General features: G+C 37.4%; 1 protein-coding gene across 4 annotated transcripts in view; it reads left to right on the top strand.

Moving 5' to 3' along the window:
• The window catches only part of elovl1b (ELOVL fatty acid elongase 1b), a 33192-nt gene extending 18697 nt beyond the window's left edge, over positions 1 to 14495 (top strand). Inside the window, exons 1-9 of one of the 4 annotated variants that reach the window (XM_030132872.1) lie at positions 7435 to 7674; positions 8925 to 9018; positions 10903 to 11005; positions 11094 to 11284; positions 11849 to 11929; positions 12017 to 12073; positions 12169 to 12274; positions 12601 to 12737; positions 13641 to 13973. In XM_030132872.1, the coding sequence (XP_029988732.1) occupies positions 10936 to 11005; positions 11094 to 11284; positions 11849 to 11929; positions 12017 to 12073; positions 12169 to 12274; positions 12601 to 12737; positions 13641 to 13973 (975 nt within the window). In that variant the 5' untranslated portion in view covers positions 7435 to 7674; positions 8925 to 9018; positions 10903 to 10935. Of the gene's footprint in view, positions 1 to 7434; positions 7675 to 8924; positions 9019 to 10902; positions 11006 to 11093; positions 11285 to 11848; positions 11930 to 12016; positions 12074 to 12168; positions 12275 to 12600; positions 12738 to 13640 lie in introns of those variants that run through there. The other 3 variants (XM_030132870.1, XM_030132873.1, XM_030132871.1) reach the window with 3 other exon arrangements.
• Positions 14496 to 15678: the final 1183 nt, after the last annotated feature.

The following is a 15678-nucleotide window of genomic DNA, read 5'->3' as shown; positions in this document are numbered from 1 at the left end:
TTACCTTTCGTGTGTTATTCAACACTATTTGATCATGTGTCAATTTACACCAAGATGTCCAGTTCACATAACCTTAACCCTAACCCTCAGTGTGGGGGATTTGATGCATTAATTCAGGTTGGACAGGGGGCTAATAACGGCGTGAACATACATGTGAAAAGCTTATAATGCATGCAGATAACATGACAATTAAAAGTAGCGTGTATATTTTCGCAAGTCATGATATCATGTTGCGACCCAAAAGTGTGGTTGCAAAACCATTTGTTTGGGTTGTGGGCCTTTGCCTGGGTGAAAATATTGTTAAGAAATTGAATTCATTTTGCATGAATGCACTGAGTGTGTTAAATGCGGCTGTTACTGAAATGTTCTGATTGTTGTGTCAGCTTTATGATTAATGCTTGAATAAGTGACTGAATACAATTTTAATTTTTAACTGAGTACATGTTTTGGTTAAAATATACTTGATTTAGTGTGAAAGGGAATATTTCCATCTTTAGCATCACCACCTGCTCGTCATTTTGGTTTATGATTAAACTTATCTTTTGTGTTTGCATAATGGGATATTATGTATTATTTCACTTTCAAAAAACTCTATATTTTCAATAAATAAATAAATTTGAGGAGTTTAACTTTCATCAGTTTGCGTCACGGCTTGCCATTGAGGTGTGATAGTGGTTCCTGAAGTCAGACCAGTTGAGAACCACTGCTCTGTGGTATGATATAACTTAAGCTTTTCAGTAACTTAGTGCTGACCTGTTCTGTTTTCAAGAACTGTACATATTAGTAATGCAAAGTTGGCGCAGGACAACATGAGCTCCATTTACAACATAATGTGTTGTTGAGGAGCTGCAGTGAGGTAGTCATACGTTGTGTGACCTTTTTTTTGGGGGGGTGGGGGGGGTGCTTGTTGCCTTCGATATTCTGGTGTGTGGTGTTTTAAATTTGTGGTTTCTCTTTGGCTTTTGTTCACCTTTTTATATTTTATTACTACTTAAGTTCACAATTTTTGATTTATTTATGATGACCTGAACATGAGCCATTCATGTACAGTATAAGATGATGTGGAAGTTGTTTTCCTGCTCTCGTGTCTTTGACAGAGCAGCAGTACGAGTTTGGATGAGAGTGATTTGTAGCCAGTTTGGAATGAGACTGACTTGTTTTGAAAGGGCTCACTATCTCTGTCGTTATCTTAAAGACACAGTTGTGTCAGACATAACCCAACAGAGAGAACCCGGCCCCCAGGTGAGTCTCTGGAGGGCCAGGAGGAGCTGAGTGACTAATGTTTTCTCTAGTGAGCGTCTCATCCCACTGGCTTGATTGGAATGTGTGTTATTGTTTTATGCCATGTGAGACTAGTATTTACTTGGTTTTAGTTTTGAATGGCAAGAGCGGTTTTTTGTTTACTTTATTAAAATGAAGAACAGAAATCTCACTGCTTTACAGACATGAATAAATGAATTTGCATTTGACTAATAAATATTAAAGGAGTGATATTTTGCTTTTTTGAAATGGAATAATGCATTTTAACAATGCATTTGGGTTTGAATTCTTCATTAACCTCCTAAGACCCACCTATGGGTTTTCTGTCTACATTTGTGGACAAGAGTTTCACAACTTCAAACAAAAAAAAGAAAAGAAAACTGTTCACCACAAAGGACATTCCATAAAAATTTCAAAAACTGCATCTGAAAAAACTGTTGTATCATGATGTTTCCAATATAGGCACTTATTTAATAAAAAACAAGAAAAAGCTTGTACTTTGTTGGCATTTCCTGGGTCTTAGGAGATAAACTCCACAGGTCCATCTTTAACCCTATTTCTGAGTAATAACAGAAGAAAAGTCGTTTTGAGCTCTGGCCCTTTAAATGCAAATGAACCACTTCATGCCCCATGCCCTCCAGGTTGTTGGCTGTGCTGCTCTGTCCCCTTCACCCAACAACTGAACATTTTAGCTAATCAGCTCAAAGTTTGGACATACTTTCTATTTTTACTCCAACCGCTGCTGCTGACAAACAATTATAGCGTACTTGGAGAAATGTTCATCGGAAGTCTTGACCTTATATGTGCAAATGTTGTGACATAACTAGTTATAGACATAACAAATTACGAAGGAATTAAAACGAGTTTTAGAAATCCACTTGATTTTTGCCAAAAGGAATATAAAGATAGCTTTGCAGCACCTGGAGGGTTCAAATTCAAACTTTTTGAACTATTAGGGTCCAAATACACAAATAAACGAACCAAAGACTAATAAAAGTGGGTTTAGCAAAATATGACCCCTGTAAGATTCAATGTATAACAGCACATATTTCTTATGGCTGCACATCTTAATCAGACTTTCTACCAGATTGAAATCCTGTTCCTTACCCCTTCATTGGACGTTTATCTTGATGCACAGTTTAACCCAGCATTTGTACAGAATTCTCAGCACCTAAGTCAGATTCCTCACACTAGTGTGTGACACGCTGGTCGACATTCTGGGGGACTGGGGTCACGTGGATCTGCTGCACAAACCTTATAATATTCTCAAGTTCAGCAGCTTCTGAAATACTTTCACACTGATGATCAATTAATTGTTTTGAGTGTGTGTATGTGTGTGTATATGTGCGCATATATATATATATATATATATATATATATATATATATATATATATATATATATAAAATATACACACACACGCACACAGGGTGTCCCATAAGTCTCCATACATAGGAAAAATAAACATTTCTTGACATAAACCATTTTTATTTATATAATATGCTCTATATGACTGCCATTTTGTCGGGAACACATTTCAATGCGTGTCCTCCACTGCTGAAGAACTATAAAGAAATACATGTTAGAACCATATGTATTATGTCTCCTATGTATGGAGACTTATGGGACACCCTGTGTGTGTGTGTGTGTATATCTATCTATCTATCTATCTATCTATCTATCTATCTATCTATCTATCTATCTATCTCTCTATCTCTCTATCTCTCTATCTCTCTATCTCTATCTCTCTATCTCTCTATCTACCTACCTATCTACCTACCTACACAGGGCGGGGAAGCAAAATTTACAATGAACCTTTAGTTGTTTTTTCTCAGCAGGCACTACGTTAATTGTTTTGAAACCAAACATATATTGATGTCATAATCATACCTAACACTATTATCCATACTTTTTCACAAACTTTTGCCCATATGAGTAATCAGGAAAGCAAACGTCAAAGAGTGTGAGATTTGCTGAATGCACTCGTCACACCAAAGGAGATTTCAAAAATAGTTGGAGTGTCCATAAAGACTGTTTATAATGTAAAGAAGAGAATGACTATGAGCAAAACTATTACGAGAAAGTCTGGAAGATACTATTAAAGAAGAATGGGAGAAGTTGTCACCCGAATATTTGAGGAAGACTTGTGCAAGTTTCAGGAAGCGTGTGAAGGCAGTTATTGAGAAAGAAGGAGGACACGTAGAATAAAAACATTTTCTATTATGTCAGTTTTCTTGTGGCAAATAAATTCTCATGACTTTCAATAAACTAATTGGTCATACACTGTCTTTCAATCCCTGCCTCAAAATATTGTAAATTTTGCTTCCCCACCCTGTGTGTGTGTGTGTGTGTGTGTGTGTGTGTGTGTATATATATATATATATATATATATATATATATATATATATATATATATATATATATATATATATACATACATACACACACACACAAACTTTTTTTTTTTTTTTAGAGAAAAAAAAAACATTGTGGTTCCAGCCCTTTTAGATGTGAATATTTCATATTTTAGGACATTACCTTGGGCTTAAACCATTTTGTAACCTATAACTTAGACCAGGCAACTAATTAATTACCTGACCACGGAATGGACAGATTAATTTACAATAAAAGCCTGTGGTGGCCTTAATGTAAATTAGATGTTACCAAATTTTTGGATGTCAAAAACTGGTCTCTAGTTTCACTTTTGGTAGTGATATAGTATTTTAGTAAATTATATGGTATGACAGCACATTTATGTCTGGAATGGTGTTAAGTTTTGCTTTGGAGGTGTATAGGTCAACTGAACATCAATACTTTAAGGACACTGATATCATCAAGTATCAAAAAAACATGTGGAGTGTGATATCAGATCTCACTATATGTATAAGGGATTAATCTCATCAGTATCAGTGCACAAAGCAGGTTTTTGTGCAGATTGTCATGAACAGACAATATGTTTGACTGCTTTAAATCTTAAAAAAAAAAAAAAAAAAAAAAAAAAAAGAATACCAAGAGTGTACTAACATGTGCAATGTAATTTTTCTTTTTTTTTTGTTAAAAATTGGTATTGAGGAAAGTATGGTTTAGGAACTGGTATTAGTATCAGTACGGATGTGCTCGTGCCTCTGTTTTGGTTTGATTCCTCCTCAAAATCACACATTCGTTCTCGTTCTCTAATGAGTGTAGTTTAGACAATGATGAGATTTCAGTGAACCATATCAGAAGTCACAGGATTTTGTAAACGACTATAATTGACACTTCCATATGTTTTGTGGTTCACTGTCTGGTGTTTCTTTTGGAACGTTGGTGTCACAGGACAAGATGGTTATCGTGTTGGAGATGGCTCTGTCAGCTATTACAGAAGAGCACAGTGATCTATTTGTCAGGTGTGTTTTGGTATTTTCAAGGAGGGGCTAAAATACACTAAGGTCCTCCCGCCGCCCCCTCCCCCTCCTCACCCTTCACGGGGACTAGTAGGACAGGTAGAACCAGCCTTGGCAGCCAGAGGTATCAGTGTAATACTAAAGAATGATTAACAATGACAGAATCACCTGTGCAGGCATTTCAGGTGGCAGAAGCCTTAAAATAACCAAGTTCAACTATTATTTCTCAAAGCCTCTTGTCAATATCATGGACTATTGCCTCTAATGGAAATAATCAAAGTGTGGCTGCGTACATGTTTGTCTAAGCCTTTTGTACTTGTTGAAGAGCGGCGTGTCATGTTTCTCTACACATTTAGGTCAAACTCACAGCCTTAAATGTGCCATTAGTTGATTTTTTTTTTGGGATTTGACGTAGGACTAGGCACTAACACTTGTTTCTTGTGTGTGTTTTTTTTGTTTGTTTCAGTTATTTAGACTGTCCTCCTTCTAGGTGTGTGACACATTTCATCTGTTTGGCAAATATTTATCATCAACTGACAATGAAGAATGGTTTGAAAGAACAAATAACTAACAAATAGCCTAACAGTCACCATTACATTAAAATGAAGAAAATATAGACTGAGTCACCAAATTGGAGATTACATGTGTTGGTTTGTTTTGCGATATGTCTTTGCCATTTACATTATTTTTATTGTGTTATGTCTATTCTCCCTGAAACCATAAATAACCATCTGTTTGTTTGTTTTTTTGTTTTACTTTGACTGGAGACCAGAAATCTACCTAACACTTAAAAGAAATAATAAATAGACATTTATTGCGATAATTATTAATAGCAATGGATTTTGTATCATCAAACATTTTCTTAAATCTTTATTTAGCACCTAATTATGAAACTAATTTTATTTATCTGACTTCATCTCTGTAAAGCGTGGGAGGTTTTGCATGGAAATTCTCCTTTCGTGTTGGTTTGTAACAGTAAAAGCTCCTCTAGTCTGCAGACTGATAGTACTTGTGTAGTTTGATCATAGAAACTATATTGCTGAAGTGTAAACTCAATGTAGATAAGACAATGTTTCCACCATTGCCAAGTGTTTGAGTGTCATGTGCTGGTTTTTCCTCTGTAACATTCTCAGGTCCTGACCTTACATTAAGGTTACACCTTACATGTTTTGTTTGTGATGCACCAATTAAAAGTTTGCTCCATTCACAAATGTTGAGGCCATCTTGCTGAGACACTATGTGATTTCCCATAAAACCTGCTGCCAAAATAGATCAGATCACAGTAACATAGAATGTCACCACTACTAATACTGCTATTAATGCTTTGCTCCAGTTTGGAATGTGCAGGTGTGGCAGTGCAATCTCAGTAAGTGATTTCCTATCTGGGAGAGTGAAATCTTGCACAACACAAAATTTTAAGCATTATCGTATGAGTCACCGTCTATTTCCATTGCAGCAATCGTTTTTGTCTGCCATTAGCCCAATCATGCAACCCTGAGTAAACATCAGCGTTTTATGACTGGCTGTGATGCTCTGTGGCTCTGAACCTTGAGTATATTTGTTGTTTCTTAGGAAGGAAATTGTGTGTTGTGCCTGTTTTTAGATGTCAGGGAAATAGACACATATCCACAACTGGATCTGGTTAGCTGTGGAGCAGATTCTAGTTCTCTCTATATATATACATAAATAACTTAAGCTGCAACAATTAATTGATTCGTTGTCGACTATTGAAGGAATCACAAGTCATTTTCTGACTCCAGCTTCTTAATAGTGAATATTTTATAGTCCTCTTTCGGTGAGAGTGAATATAGTATGTTTGGGTTGTGAACTAGTCTCCATACAGGAGTCATTTTTAACTAGAAATACTGTCTGACATTTTTCCATCTTTTTTTTTTTTTTTTTTTAAACATTTTATAGACCACCTAACTATTCAGTAAGAATATCCATAATTCTCACCACAAGGAAATTTGATCAGTGGAGTATGCAACACTGGCAGAAACATAATGAAAAATAAAATTCAAACAGAAATCTGACATGTGGACACGTAACACAAAAACACCGATAAAGAAAATGTCATTTAATGCAGACGTGTCAAAGTGTGTTAACAGAGAGTGAAAATGATCATTAACTGCAGGTGTAAACACACAACAGTTGATGTGTGCATGAGCCATGTGAGGTAAACCACTGGATACACAACATACTAACGCTTCCAAACCCAGAGGAAGAATGAAATGTTCGACAGCTCCTCTTTCTTGTGCCAGGCATTTTTATCATGACACCGATTGTCTTTAAACACAGAGAATGAAACAGGAGCTGGTTTTGCTTTCTGGGTGTTGGCTGGGTCAAGAGCCAGTAACAGACGCAACAATGGCCCCCTTCACCATAACACTGTTGCTACTGATTTCTCGCCCGCTGCTCGTGAATAATATTATCAGCCCACCCCGTGAAAGAAAACTTAAAGGGCGACTCCAGAGGTTTTTTTTTTTTTTTTTTTCCCTCTTTAATGTGCATGTGTTTGTGCATGTGGAGGGTGTGACCTTGAAAGTTGCTGTAGGGGGGGAACTCTAACTGAAGTTTAGGCGTCACTCACACAACAGCTAGTGGCGTTTTCATTTGGGGGATGTCTTTTTATGTGGGTTTAAATAGGGGCCATCACACTCTCACCCCAGTTGTACTCTCGCTCTGACACAGTGCGTACTCTCTCTCCCTTTGGCTCAGCCTCCTTCCCTCCCTCTTCTCTGAGCGAGTTATTCATCCACTGTGTGAGTCAGGGAGGGTGGGGATTTGGAAGACCTCTGTACCAGCCACACTTTGTCAGTTTACTTTCTCGTCCTCTTACCCTGTCTCTCCCTCTCTCTCTCTTCGCTGTTTTCTCTTTCCGCTGATGCTGACCCAGCCGCCTGCCTGCCTGCCTACTGCCCGCCACACCTTTTTTTTTATTTTTCGGAGAGGCTTTTGCCGTGCTGTAAAACGGGAATCTACACAAGCACACGCTGCTTTTGATTAAGTGGAAAATTCTTGTCTGAGCAAGGTAAGTTGCTTAACGTCCCCTTCTACCTTCCGGTCCTCAGGGAGAGCTCTCGGTGTTTAAGGATCTGTTCTGTGACACTGTTTTTTCATTTTTTTTTTTTTTTTTTTATTTGTATAATGTAAACCTTAGTGTGAGTTGGACTAATGGGCTTCTGGTTACTCAGTTTTTTTCTCTCCAGTTTGTTCATCATTAACTCCTACCTTGTGAGTGTGAGCTTCCTTTTTCCATCTATGATTCATTGACATAACTCTCATAGGAAATGTTCCCCCTCCCTTTCCACTGTATGACAGTGTCTCAGTAGATGTAAACCAGTCACATCGTTGTCAGGTTCTGCTTTATAATGAATGGGTGGTTGTGTCAGTGCGGCTTTTAGAATAACTTCATTTAGTTCGGCTCGTAAGAATATACTAATATTGGTGTAAGGGTTGTAGACGGTACAGTTTTTTGCTAAAAGGGGAAGTTTAAAAGTTGCTGAAGTGGTTATGAGTCTACAGTGTCACCCTCTGGACCCCTCTCACACTGATGAGGAAGTTCCTGTCCTCTTGTGGAATTGCTGATACTCTTATACAGCAGCGACCACTGTACCAGCCTCTAATGACACATTAATGCTAGTGGCCTTTTCTCTGAAGTAGCACTTGAGCTTCTAATTGGTAAGGATTAGAAGTAGAGAGGTGACGTTCTGTCCATTGATAACGGATGCAGCAGTGTTCGAGTGCCAAGTGACAGTAACACATTTGATCTGCCATCAGTGGTCGTTGGTGCGAGATAAGTTTTTGCATTTTATATCAAACTGGAATGGAAGGGGCTTCATTTTCTTTGTACTTCTCTCTTTATCTGGGTTTTAGATGCAGAGATATTATCCCTTGTATCTGTTTTTTTTCTTTTATCTTATTCTTTGTGTGTGAGTCAGGGTGATAGTCTTGTGATTGTGGCACTGTTTTATTTTTGAGAAATTCACAAGTTCATAAGTTGTATGTTTAGGTATTAGTAAAACTGGGAGACTGGATAACCTTTTATTCCTGTGTATGTTATGCATCTGCAATATAATCTGATCAAACACAGATATTACTTTTTTGTGCAACTAGTAGTTTAAGGATTACATTCCAATAAAATAAAATAAAATTTAAAAAATTACTTATTGCAGTAGCGTTACTATTACACAATTTAAGCCTTCTATAACAGACAGCATTTCCCACTAACCTGACCAGATAATTATTTGATCCATTTAACTGTCCAGCATTTTTCCTCAGAACAAGACTGATGAACCTTGATGTTTGCTCTCACCTCAGACATGATGATGGTTCACTTGTTGAACCAAATGTCTCATCACCCACAGCTTTTTATGTAAGAGTTTTCTGAAATGTCATGTATATGATTTTACACAACACCATCGTCTGTACTTTTGGAGATAACATCAAGGCCTTCACATGGAGATAATTCCAGTTTCATTACGTTACCGGAAGGAATTTAGCAAGTTGTGAATTTGAGTCACATAAAGGCTGGAATGCTGTGTTCGGTCACCTGAAAGTTTAACAGGGAGATCAACCTGATACAAGATACTGGAGCGTTGACATAAACCTGTGGTTCACAGTAAAACTCTGGGGTGAACAAACTCCATGGGTTATCTATGAAAGGAGGGGGAATGTCCAGTTTGTCAGGGATAGTCAACTACACAAGTCTTCATTGACTCTGATTCAGCAGATTCACAAAGTAGGATCAGTGATGTTTGACATTTTCTACATTTCCTGAAATGCTTTTATTTGACACTGATGAGATTAGGAGATGCATAAGAAAAGCAAGTTGTCATCAGTGATTTTTTTTTTTTTTTTTTTTTTTTGTTAATGTGCAAGATGCATGGTTGTTTAATTGTTTCTGTCTTTTTAAATTAATATATATTTTCAACTTTAATTTTTACTATCTGTCTGCCTGTGACCAACCTCCTGCCCTTCATTCCTGAGTATGAAGTTATTGGCTTTTAATTATGTAGACTTAAGGTGGGCTGCCTGTTAGTCCTTGGGCAGTGAAAACTCAAACATTGCAGACTGTACGCCAAACAATAGCTCCCTCTGCATACAATGTACTGAGGAGAAACCACACCCTTTGTGTCCTCGACTTTGTGAATTTCCTTTTAAGTTTACATTCGATACGGTTAAGCTTCTGTCAACAGAAAATCATAGCAACATTCCTGTGTGCAGGTTGCATGGTATGGCACTTTTCCGCCAGTGAAACATGGCTCACCACATGGGTCAACACAAGGGGGAGTCGGTTATGTGTCACCTGCTCAGTTTGTAGCTTTGATGGCATTTCAGTTTGTGTTTTTTACAGTTCAGGCCTCAGTGATATTTGTCTTTAGTGTTTGTTAATGTGTTTATTTGAGAGATCAGAGGGAGTATTGTGTCTTAAATTCTGGCCCTGCTCCCGCCTTGCTGCATGAATAACGCCCTCCCCTTTCCCTGTGGCACCTCCTCTCTGATATCAGGCCATGTCTGATGAGTGGTTGGAGCTCTGGCAAAGCATCCTGGGATTTCATTGGGAGTGTTAAGGATGAGCTGTGTTGTGTAATTGCATTTAAGTGTTGCTGAATCAGGAAATGTCGTAAAATGCATCTCCAAGAAGGCATGTGTTGGTCACGGGTGATCCCCAGCAAGACAGAATTAAAGGCATGTGATTTTTATTTTTGGCATAACTGTGTGTATAATGGAGCCTGGGGGGAGTTGAATTTTATTTTTCAGTGTCTAAGGAAATCACACATCATTGTAAAGTATCAGTCTCACCAGATGTAAGTGTAATAATTATGACTTGTTCAGCAGTTTTTCCCTATGTGTGATGCATGATAAATAATGCAAATAATTGTTCAATAATTTTTTCAATTTGTGTTGAAAAAAAAAAAAATTCTGAGAATTGTATTTTAAATGCCAGTATTGCATTTACCAAGTGTTAGCCTCTTGGTTAGGACTTGGTAACATCTCTTTCCACAAAATGTGACGATGTGCAGTACTGTAACTTATTATACTGACTATAATTAATGTGAATTTAAAGATCTGGTCCACAGTTACGGTCCCAGTAGAAATGAGTCAAAACAGGAGCAACCGTTTTACATGTCCAGAAGACTGGAACCAGACGACTGCTCTTGAATACTTCCCTATTTGTATAAGTATCACCATGTGACTGGGGCCCAGGTGTTGCATCAGGTTTTAAACAGTCAAACTAATTGATCAATTGTTGCAGGTATTTGGGTCGTAGACGTACCAGGCAGCAAAGATGCTTCAGGAGATTAAGGAAATGGGCTCACACGCCTTGGATATCTATGACTACCTCGTGGCGGGAATTGGTATGAGATTTACCCAACAAAATCCAAAATTCTCTTTTTGAAATTTTTTTTGTTGTTTTAACGCCATACTATCCTCTCGCCCCCTTAGATCCACGGCTGTTGTCGTACCCGCTGATGCAGAGTCCTATTCCCATGACTTTAATATTGCTGTGCTACCTGTTCTTTGTACTGTACCTGGGACCGCGCATAATGGCCAATCGCAAGCCCTTCCAGCTAAAAGAAGCCATGATAGTGTACAACTTCTTACTAGTGGGGCTGTCTATATACATTGTCTATGAAGTAAGTGTGTTTTATTTTGTTTTTATCCAAATTGTAAGCTCTTGAGCTCTTGAACTAATGCTATTAAATGGTTAGTTTTTACCCCTCGGCCAACTTCAGGCCATAGGGGTATTGTAATTGTTTTGTTGTCTGTCTGTCTGTCTCTCTTTCTGTCCATTCGTCAACATAATCGAATTATCTGAAGAATGCATTGACATATCTGCACCAAATGTATACTGTGGATGCATCTTGGCTTGGAGCAGAAGCCTATTAAAAATAGGTCACCTTGACCTACTTTTTCAAGGTCAAATGGCCTTATGCCTTGTGCAGTTACAATATCTGCGTACTTTCAAATATACATATGTATGTAATAAGTTTTACACAAAGACAATCTAATCTAAATTATAGGGCAGTAACTTTGAATAGAATCTTTGATTCTGATCATTTGGCAGAGGGGTATTAAAAGTGCACAGCATGTTATGTTTGACCACCTGTATTTGTCAAAATATTTTTTGTTAGGAGAGAAAACTACTGTTTGTGAGTGTTGAGACAAAACAAATGAAAACAAATGTTCCTGTCGTATAGTTCATGATGTCTGGTTGGGCCACAACATACACTTGGCGATGCGATGCAATCGATACCTCGAACAGCCCTCAAGCACTACGAGTAAGACCCATTTACAGTTTTATTAAGTAAATATTTTGCATTTGTTGCAATTTGTTTCTATTAATACAAGTCTGTATTCTTCCTCAGATGGTCCAAGTGGCTTGGCTGTTCTGGTTTTCTAAGATCATTGAGCTTATTGACACAGTAAGTGTTATTTCCTGCCCAGTATGTGTTGGTCAAGTTGAGTTTTCATTCATACAGCTGGACCTGAGCTAACCTGAACTCCTCCTTTTTTGTAGATATTCTTTGTGTTGAGGAAAAAGCACGGCCAGATCACTTTCCTACACATCTTCCACCACTCCTTCATGCCCTGGACCTGGTGGTGGGGGGTCGGCTACGCTCCCGGTGAGTACACATTAACTCAGTCTTGAACTGACTTGTTAAACAGTTGGAAAATGATTATGAGAAAAGAATGACAGAACAGCTTGGCGGGGTTAGTAGATAGTAACATCATCCTGCATACCACACTTGTACACGTAGATTGTGTGTTGTGATAACGGGGTTGTTCACAGAGGTTCTGCAGATGAGCTGTCAAATACACGCTGCTGTATAGTAAAAAGAAAATAATTAACTCAAACGGGCGGTAAAAACTCTGCAGCTTCTGTATTTTTTACATCCTGGTACTGACACTGTCTCTGGCTGACCACATGGTTCCTGTTTTTTTACCTCAGGTGGAATGGGTTCATTCCACGCCATGGTGAATTCTTCCGTCCACGTTATCATGTATTTCTACTATGGCCTCGCTGCTGCTGGACCACGCTTCCAGAAGTTTCTGTGGTGGAAGAAATACATGACTGCCATTCAGCTGGTATGTGTGCACTACTGTTCTGTTATTTAGGTCTCAGTCATGCAGAGTTGACCATGTATTATTCCAAAATCATTCTCTTTTTTCATATTTAATTACACTGTTTGGGATAATCTATCTTTGCAAAATGGATTTTTCTTTTAATTAAACAATAATATAACAGCTATTAGTTATATTTACAAAGGAATAAATGGTTACAGTTGCAAATCAAAATGTTGCTGATTACAAACCTGTTGCACCTAAATTTTTCTCCTGAAGTCAGAGAAGGACTCAAACGTTAGCATGAATTGTTGGTCTTTATGTTTTTACATATCGTTGGCCTCGTAGCATAATTGCCTGAGTCATATTCTTTGTCAAATTGTGATATCTGCTTAGCTTTATTTTCCTAATACTGCTGCTTCATTTAATGCAAATATCACAATTTGGCCAAAAAAATATAATTTAGGCAATTATGCTATAATGTTATGTTTCTAGGACCCATTTTAGACTACTTATTAGAAAAGTAATCGCATGTAAAGAATTAGACTTCCTTGAACTCATTAAGTGGTTACTCATGGCTGTCACCATCATGAAGTACATTTATCCACACTTACTATGAACGAAATTATGATTTTAATGTCATTTTATTCCACTACTACAGTGTAAGTCTGACCGTATTTTATTCATACACACATTACTGTCATGTTTCCAGCACTTTGAGTTGTGATTATCATTAGTTTGCAAAATAATGGCAGTTGGGTTTAGTAATTGTAACATGGTGATTATATAATGATTGTGACAGGTTTTAGTAACATTACTAATGACATGTTTTACAGGATAATTAGTCATCTGTAACCTGTCAATGTCAGAATGAATCCTTCCTTCACTATTTGATAAGTTCTGAGCAGTTCTTCTTCCTCCACACAGACCCAGTTTGTGCTGGTTTCTCTCCATGCCACCCAGTATTACTTCATGGACAGCTGCGACTACCAGTTCCCGGTCATCCTCCACCTCATCTGGATGTACGGAACCTTCTTTTTTGTGCTTTTCTCCAACTTCTGGATCCAGGCTTATGTAAAAGGAAAACGGTTGCCAAAACAGAGCGCCAAGCCATGTCAGAACGGCACCGCTGTCTACACCAACGGCAAACACCATGAGCACGGCAACGGCATCAGCCACGGAGCCACCAACGGCACCAGCAATGGCTCCGCCCACCACGAGAACGGCAGTGCTCACATGGGCAAAATGAAGAAGGCCTAGGGCCTCTGGAAGGAAACACCCAAGAAGAATGACCTCGAGAACCTGTTGAAATGGATTCCAAAGATGATTTTGGCTGTGTTTCTATTCCTGTTTTTAGTTGTAATTATAAAACATGGGGAAATGACGTGGTCAATGATTTCCACAGTGGGGGGCCCACTTTTGGTTGGTTTGTTGGTTTGTTTCTTTGAGTTGGGGAACCATCTATGGAACACAATGTATGAAGAGAAGATGTTTTGACCTACATGTTATCTTCACTGATGTTACAAACAGCCTCTTAGTTCAGTATCACAACGGTGGCCTTACACCCTCCTTTCCTCACTACTTATCTGACCCCCATGTCCTCCTGCCCCCCCTGTGGACAGATGACTGTACAGTTTCTATCAAACTTGAAAATACTTTCTGTAAATAGTTTTACAATAGAAAAAAACTAATTGTATTGGTATGCTTTAGACTTTCTAAATTTTGTTACATTGTGTATTTAAAATTAAAATGCCAATAAATTCAATTTTAAATTATGTTGTACATTTTGTGTCAGTATTTTGTATTTTCACCAGCTTTACATTACAATGAAACCAATAACTTATTGTTACGCCTCTTTCACTCACAGCTGTCAAGTCTTGGAAATAAGACTGACATTGTTAAGTTGCAACAAAGACGAAAAATATTTGCTTGCTTGTGCATCTTGCCTTCGCTATCTCAAGAATGTGGAGAAAGTAGGAGGCGAACAAGGGATCCATTCTGCTTTGTTCAAAACGATTTCATCATGAGAGGCAGGCAGAAGGCATCCTGCAGACCGGATCTGCACCCACTTAGCCAGAAGCCGGTTCATTAGGGTCACAAGTGGGTCATAATTTTATGAGTTACTCAAATGTGAAACGATAATTCATTTTGTAAATGGATACCTGATTAATGAACCACTGGTCTAGTATCAGACAGTCTTCCATTATTGCAACACATCTGTCATTTAACCCAAAGTTTGTTATGAAGTTGTGTGACATGAGTGATGAGGGCTTTTACATGACTATCATCAGTATCAGTTTATCAGTTCTGAATTATTTACTTTGCAGTGTAATGAACAATGGAATGTAATATATGAATTGTCTCTTATTTTTACTGATTTAACAATGCAGTGTGACTTTTTAAACATTGTGTTTAAAAAAAACTTAATTCATGAAGTAGTTGATTGAGTTTAATGTATGCCATGAAAAATATGGTCAGTTATTACTTATGGCAATTTGGTGCCATATTGAATAAATTAAAAACTATAAGATGAAGTAAATGCATTTAAGTTAATCAAATTTAATATAATGCAACCAAAATATTCAACATAACTGAATTAATTTTGCAAGTAAATGTGTATTATTTGAAGGACTTTTAAAGAAATGTAAATGTTATTCACTAAAATGACACAATAATAAATGAATGCAATGAAAACGTGTAACACCATTTACCAATCATCAAAGTATCATTTATATTACTCCACAATGTAATATTTGTTGCAGCTATCTTTAATCTTTTATTTACCTATTTCAATCCAGTCTTACTTTTCAGTTTAGTAGTTCATAATTATGTGATTTTACACATATTTTAAAAAACAATAATTATTTATTTAAACCATCTGTCAGAAGACATAAATATTAGACAAATGCTATACAGTGAACTAAAATGTAGCATTAAGTGCTATTGCCCTAAAAGACCTAAACAG

Source organism: Sphaeramia orbicularis, chromosome 4 (genome assembly GCF_902148855.1).
Source record: "Sphaeramia orbicularis chromosome 4, fSphaOr1.1, whole genome shotgun sequence".
Lineage (NCBI taxonomy): Eukaryota > Metazoa > Chordata > Actinopteri > Kurtiformes > Apogonidae > Sphaeramia > Sphaeramia orbicularis.
This window is presented reverse-complemented; position numbering and strand designations above follow the sequence as displayed.